This window comes from Austrofundulus limnaeus, unplaced genomic scaffold (genome assembly GCF_001266775.1).
Source record: "Austrofundulus limnaeus strain Quisiro unplaced genomic scaffold, Austrofundulus_limnaeus-1.0 Scaffold809, whole genome shotgun sequence".
Lineage (NCBI taxonomy): Eukaryota > Metazoa > Chordata > Actinopteri > Cyprinodontiformes > Rivulidae > Austrofundulus > Austrofundulus limnaeus.
Window position 1 is genome coordinate 76,128 of NW_013953211.1, and position 7,553 is coordinate 83,680.

At 43.2% G+C, this 7,553-nt stretch overlaps 1 protein-coding gene across 1 annotated transcript in view; it reads left to right on the forward strand.

The window, feature by feature from the left end:
- The window catches only part of LOC106532678 (alpha-synuclein), a 27,594-nt gene that overhangs the window by 10,326 nt on the left and 9,715 nt on the right, over positions 1-7,553 (forward strand). Inside the window, exon 2 of the mRNA XM_014028808.1 lies at positions 2,139-2,180. Coding sequence (XP_013884262.1) covers positions 2,139-2,180 — 42 coding nt within the window. The remainder of the gene's footprint in view (positions 1-2,138; positions 2,181-7,553) is intronic.

Consider the following 7,553-nt stretch of genomic DNA (forward strand, 5'->3'; position numbering starts at 1 on the left):
ATATACAACTTTCTCAGAGTTAGGAATAGGGTTAGGGCTAACAATTGCTACATTTAAACCTCACTAAAATGAGTATACATAATTAAATTTAAAAACAATTTTCTGAAACTTTACTTGATAACAAATGTGTTTTAAATTTCAAGGCTTTTTTGAAATAAGCTAATGCACTAAACATAAAAACGGACATCAATGTTTAATATTCTTTAATCTTAGTAACAAATTAAGCCTAACAGTTCTTAGCTTGTTGTGGTCTTCTGTCAGCCTAAAGTACAAAGGACGTCGAGTAAAAACACTCATCTCCTCAATTATTGCCAAAAATATTAAAACTATGAGCTCCATTTCTGGCTCAATTTTCCATGCTTTTTCTGAAACCTATCACGTATTTCACGTATCAACGTATCACTATGGTAATGGCGCAGCGAGTGGCCACGTAAACATACGTGATCCGTAGGCTAGACCTGTCCCAATTCACAGCCATTTATACAGCTGACACAACCCACGTTGACTGCAGCCGATGTCGACCGGTCTACGTCGGATGCAACCCACGAATTGAGACACAGCCAGTGATTCAAATTTATAAAATGCAGGCTGCAACACATTCCTAAAAACTTGATTTCGCAAAGTTTTTCTTTGGAATGTTTGTGTTTATTCTCCCAGTAGCCTATATGCCATGGCTATTAGTGACGTACTTCCGATAAAATTCAGGCCACGAGCATCACTTCCGGGTCCTGCCTACTGCAAGTTGTTTTTAGCATTAGCTCCTAGAACTAGACCATGAAAAAGCCATAAAAGTTAAAGCATCTGTGAGTTACTGGTCTAAAATGTGAGTTCTGTTGTGTGCCGTTGTGTCCACTAAACACCAGGTACCATAGAGTGGTTAGTTTTTCTTCATTTTCCTCTTGATGAGGAGTAAAGGCAACAACAATGGATCGTGGCTATCTACAGTGAAAACATAGCTTTAAAAGCTCACACTTGCATTTGTAATCAGCATTTGAAACCTGAGGATATTCAAGAGCCAGCATCAGAAATGAGAAGACAGAGGTTAAAGAAGGGAGCTGTACAATTACCCTCTTCACTGCCAAGACCCAAGAGAGCAAAGACTATGTCCAGAGGACAGCTAGGAGGAAGCTAACACAACAGCCAATATACAGACTAGACGTTTGGATCACAATTATGCCACTACTCCAAATTGTGGATTTAGTGCTGGAGGTAAATTACAGTATATTATCCAGGAGAAAATCCACCTGCTACGGGAACAGTTTGAGAGACTAATCCTGAGGCAGCTGTTCGACATTCACTGTTTTGCTGCTTCCGACAAGAACATTAGATTCTTCACACGTGTGTGTGTCTGTGTGTGTGTGTGTCTGTGTGTGTGTGCGTTTGTGTTATAAAGAGTATGAAATTATATTAGGCAACTTTTTCATGAGTTTTATGCAAAAGCAAAAACATATTAGAGTGTATATTACAGTGTCGACACAACCCGAGCGCCCCTCTCCTCCTGCACCGAGAGCAGCAGAACCTCCGCCTGAAAATCATTCCCCGTTTTCAGTGCACCATCGTCGGGGCAACTTGATCCAAACCAAACAAGTAGCCTACCAGTTTAAAGCCTAGACTCTGCTCATTCCAACAATATAAGTGTCACAGCTCTACATGAATAATCCACAGAACAAGCAGCCAAGGAATAGAGAAAAGGGCTTAATTCTGGACATCTTACCTATGTTTATTTTATTTTATTTATGGGTTTAATCCGCTTTAGAGTAACTTTTTCCACTTGGCTGGACTTTTGTCAACTTGTACATCTACTGTGTTAATACTGGTACATGTAAAATGCAAATGCTGTACTGTGGACAGCAGCCACCGAGTGACAAATGCCTACACTAACACATTGTTGCCCGCGAACCCGAATTGCTGTAAGTGGCCAAAAAAAAGCGGAAGTGCTAGAACGTAAGTCTGTGGCATAAAGGCTATTCTTGAAGATGTTCTGACAATGACACCAAGTGACGAAGGGTTTTAGGTGTAATTTTGTCACCCTTTTAATGCTAACACACCTTTAGGTATCCACTGGTACAAGGTTGTCACTTTTATCTGTGTTCTGTTTTCAAAATATTACCTCTGATTTATATCTGATTTTTTTACAGGAAACAAGACCAAGGAGGGTGTGATGACCGGAGTAAACACAGGTAAAAAAAAAACTATAGGAACAGACAACACACAAGCAACATGTGGTGAAAAGAAAATAACAGGATGTGCAGTACATTTCCTTCCCTTAAAACTCAATTTTGTGATATTTTGGGTTTATTAGGGCCCGAGCTCTGTGAATCACTTTTGTTTTTGACCTAATTATTATTATTATTATTATTATTATTATTATTAATATTAGGGCCGGAGCACTGTAAAACAGCTGAAGGCCCTATTGTTCCTGGTCTGATTGTCATTAAGGGTAAGCCTGTGGAGCAAGGGAAGTGCAGCTGCAACACAGCGCTGTTTCCATGCATTCAGCAGAGCATGGAACCCTTTTTGTATCTGGTCTGTTTTTATAGGGTCGAAGTCTTTGGAGCAAGGGAATGCAGCTGCAAAACAGCAGCATTTCCATGCATTAGGAGCACTTTTGTATCTGTTCCTGTTCTTTATTTAATTTTATTTTGTTTTTGATGGTTTTTGGTGGTTTTAAGTAGGTTTTGGCCCTTCTAGGCCCCTTTTACATGGTTTTGATGTTTTTTGGAGGTTTTGAGTGTTTTTTGGCTTTCTTAAGCCCCTTCTAACTGGTTCTTGGTGGTTTTGAGGACTTTTTGGCCCTCCTGGGCCACTTTCACCTGGATTTTGATTGTGTATGGACCAGCTGATCCATTTAAATCCTGTCCATATGTGGGACAATTTTACAGGTAGTTTTGACACGTAGTAAAGGAGTGTTCTTCAATCATCTTTCATAAAAATGTGTGTTGTTTATTTTCATAATCCATTCATTACCTCCATTTCAAAGTTCCATTAGGTTCCAGTGAACATCCACTGACAGCTCATGCTTCACACGCTTCACACAGTCAAAAACTGTTTGCCTCTTTCATTGTCATCACACCTGAGCACTAATGCACCTCACTTACTGTAAATTGGGTGTGGAGACAGTGACAGGTAGCGTTTTTCCTCCCTCTAGTGCCCACAAGTGTAAATAATACAAGCAACATAAAATGGCTCTAACATATAGTTTTGAAGCATTTTCTGCCCTTGTACGCTGCTTTTACATGGTTTTGATCATCTTTGGAGGTTTTGAGGGGTTTTCATCCTTGTAGGCCTCTTTGGTTTTTGGACGTTTTTAACAGGTTTGGCGAGGTTTCGGACCCAAAATTCAGATAGACACGGGAAGCTCAAAGTAAAAGGTTTTATTAAATAAAAAGCCAGTGTGGTGGCAAAAACTCATGAGAAGGGAGATGAGAACGAGCTGACATCAGGACGCCAGGAAAACCAAACAACGAACAGATGAGGAAGTAGGAGAGAAGGACTGATTAAATAGAGAACCTGGTAGAGTAAAAGTGGAGCCTGCTGTTGGATTACAGAGTGCAAACAGGTCTGAGAGAAAGATCTAGATGAGACAGAATAAACTGAGGACTGAGAAGAGTGTGTGAGACACAAGAGAAACAGCAGAGGGGGATAGAGCACAAGACAAGACAACGGATGTTCACAGTTTTGAGTAGTTTTTGGAACTCCTAGATCCCTTTAACATGGTTTTTGAAGTTTTTTTGTTTGTTTTGAGGGGTCTTTGGCCCTCTTAGGCCTCTTGTACATGGTTTTTGGTGTTTTTTATTGTTTTTGGCTCTCCTAGACCACTTGAACCTGGTTTTAGTTGGTCTTGGGTGAATTTTCCATAGGCCTCTTTCACTTGGTTTTTGTCAGTTTTGAGGGGTATTTGGACCTCCTAGGCCGTTTTTTTCCGGTGGTTTTGAGGGATTTTCATTCCTCATAGGCCCCTCTTACATAGTCTTTGATGGGTTTCCCAAGGTTTGGGACGTCCTACGCCCTTTTTACCTGATTTTTTTGTGGTTTTCAGGGGTTCTTGATCTTTTTAGACCCATTTTATATTGTTTAGATGGTTTTTTGAGGGGTTTTCAACCCTCTGTGGTCTCTGTTACGTAGTTTTTGGAGGTTTTGAGTGTTTTGACCCTGCTAGGCCCTTTTTACTTGGATTTTGAAGGGATTTTTTGGTGGTTTAGAGGGTTTTTCAGCCCTCCTGAGCCCATTTGAACTGGTTTTTGGAAGGTTCGAGTGCTATTCCGGCTTTCTAGACCACTTTTACTTAGTGTTCAATGGTTTGTGGAAGTTTTGAGTGGTTCTTGATCCTCTTAGGCCCCTTTTACATGCTTTTGATGTTTTTCTGGTAGTTTTAAGTGGTTTTTGACCCTCCTATTCCCCTCTCACAAGGTTTTTGATGGTTTTTGGAGGTTGTAGTGGTTTTCGGTCCCCCTAGGCCCCTTTAACATGAATTTAGATTATTTTTAGATGTTTTGATGGGTTTTCAACACTCCTAGGCCTCCTTTACATGGATATTGGTGGTTTTTGGAGATTGTCAGTGGTTTTTGGTCCTACTTTACCCCTTTACCATGATGTTTGATGGGTTTTTTTCTTTCTTCTTGGCCTCCCTTCTCCCCTTATAGCCATCCCCTCCACACCATTATGTTTTTATTTTATTTTATTTTTTATTTGTTTTTTTTTGTGAAGGCAAAATAGAGAGAGAGAAAAACAGAGAGAGAAGTAATTAGAAAGATAGAAAGACTGAAATAGCGATTAGGATTATATTAAATATACACAAACAAAACACAGGACCACACACCCAACATCTGTCCGCTCACCTGAAAAATAAATGGATAAATACATAGAAGGCATATAAAAAATATACACATACCCATACATATATAAAGATATACATACATACATGCCTACATTCATAAATATTGTCTGTATATACACATAGACATATATACACACTCAGTGACCAGTCAGAACCCCCCGGACCAGAGCACCTGTTTGTGAGCAGTTGTGAACATGCGTGTACATACAAGATTTCTCCAATGGAATATTTAATAGTGACTGTGGAGGACCGGAGACCCAACCCCCAAGACACGAGGCAGACATAGGGAAGACCAGAGTCCAAGGGCCTGAGAGGAATCCCGAGCGCAGAGCCCCAAGGGGCACCCGCACGGGAAGATCCGCCCACCCACCCCCCAGATCAGACCATAGGAGAGAACTGGGAGAGTCCCCCCAGCGACCACACGCACAGCCCCCGGGGCCAGCAGCGACAAACTCATGGGCCCCACTGGCACCCGCCATACCAAAGCAGATCCAGGAAAGGGCGCAGAGGTCCGGGCCCCCAGGGCGCACTCCCTCCAGGCCAAAGCCCGACAGGCCCAGAGGCCCCGAACCCCAACAGGCAGTCACCAGGCCAGGCCGGCACACACCCYAGCGCCCAGCCCCAGACCCCGAGAACCCCCAGCATGCCGGCGGCCAGCCGTACACCCCACCGGGGGGCCGAGCAGCAGCGGGCCTCCAGATAAACCAGCAGTAGGGGCAGCTCAGACCGCAGCCTGACAAATACCCAAACATACACAATCGCACCATCCCACCCTCTTCCTCACCCCAACTCAGTCAAAGACATACAAGGACGCCACATTCCACTCATACCCCCGATACACAATCTATACCCCCCAGGTCCAGGACATGTACCCACCCCCTAATGGAGGCCGCACACACCCGAACCCAGGAGGTAGACCCAATCATTCTGAGGTGGAGAGGAGCAGATAGCCAAGGCCCGGCCCGGGCCACACCAGGACGCCCGGCCAGCCCCCCGCCGCAGAGAAGCCACATCCATGACAACCCCACCACACCGCCAGCGACCAAGTGCACCCCCCCAACCCCCCACCCCCCGGAACCCAGCAGCCACCCCAGCCAGCGGGCCACCCACTGGAACCAAGAGCCACACCTCAGGAGACCACGCAGCACCAGGGAGGACGGAGAGCCAGCCCCGCCCCCGGCGACCATCCAAGCCCCAAGCCCACCCACAGCCCAGGACCGCACCCGGCGTTTGATGTTTTTTATGGTTTTGAGGGGTTTTCAGCCCGCTGAGGCCTCTTTTACCTGTATTTATCTCCTTGTGAATTTTTATTGCTGTACCGTTGAAGGCATCCTGTCCCAGGGAATCACTGTGTGGTATTCTAGCTGCACAGCCTAGGAGAGAAAGGATCTACGCCGAGTGGTCAGGGCGGCAGAACGAACCACTTATCTTATCTTATCTTATCTTATCTTATCTTATCTTATCTTATCTTATCTTATCTTATCTTATCTTATCTTATCTTATCTTGCCTCCATAAATGCCACCCAGGGCATCAGGGACAGATAAGTCAATTACTGCAATACTCGCAGGGCTCTAAGAATTCAGGAAATGTATAATATACCCATACTGTCTCTTTGTGGGAGGCGGCTGTGAACCATAAGTAGAAGTCATAAGCTTAGGCCAGATTGTTTGGTTCTATGGTGTGTTTGCCTAGTTTGTTATTTCTAAAAAAGATTATCAGCAAAAGTAGAAATTTACACTTGCATAGACTTTAATATAGATATACAGGCCTATTTATCATTTTTATAAGTTTTACTATCCTGCATTACTATTATGTATCTAGAAACATAATGGTGAACACGGTCGGCTCTGTGGATAAAAAATCTCCCTCCCTAAAGAACTCATTCGGAAAAAATAAAATCAGTTATTCGTATTTTCGGATGATTAGCCTACTACTGACAGCAAAATTCATCCATGCATACATTTTCTAGTCCTGCTTCCTCCTTTGAAAGTCAGGGGTCACTGCTGCCCATATCCAGCAGTCACTGTGCAAGAGGCGGGGTACACCATGGACAGGTTTTAAGTCCATCACAGGGTTAGGGATAAAGACAAATGAGACAATCATCCACTAACTCACAAATAGGGTACATTTTCACAGATGCCAATTAACCTAACAGTCACATTTTTGGTGTGTGGGAGGAAACCAGAGTACTTGGAGTAAACTCATACTGTACATGCACAGAGAGAACATGCAAACTCTATCCAGAAAGGTTCTTGGCCGGGATTTGATCAGGCAACATTTTTGCTGGGAGGCATCACTCAACCAACTGATCCACTGTGCCACCCACAGCATGTTTCACATTATGGTATTCCATTTCTGCCAAGAGATGATGGCCTTAGGGATATCAATACCAACTATGGTATGCCAGTTACCTTGTTTTTTTTATTAAACATTTAGGAAACCTCTCTTTAGAATCACCACCTTAACCTAGTGGAGGGATTTAAGTACAGCGGGTAAAATAAGTATTGAACACGTCAACATTTTTCTCAGTAAATATATTACTAGAGGTGCTAATGACATGAAATTTTCACCAGATGTTGGTAACAACCCAAGTGATCCATACATATAAAGAAATCAAACCATAAATGTCCAGAAATTGAACACATGAAGAAAGGGAGGTGTAAAAAGGCATGGAAAGCCAAGACAACAGCTGAACTCTCTCAGTAATTAGAAAGC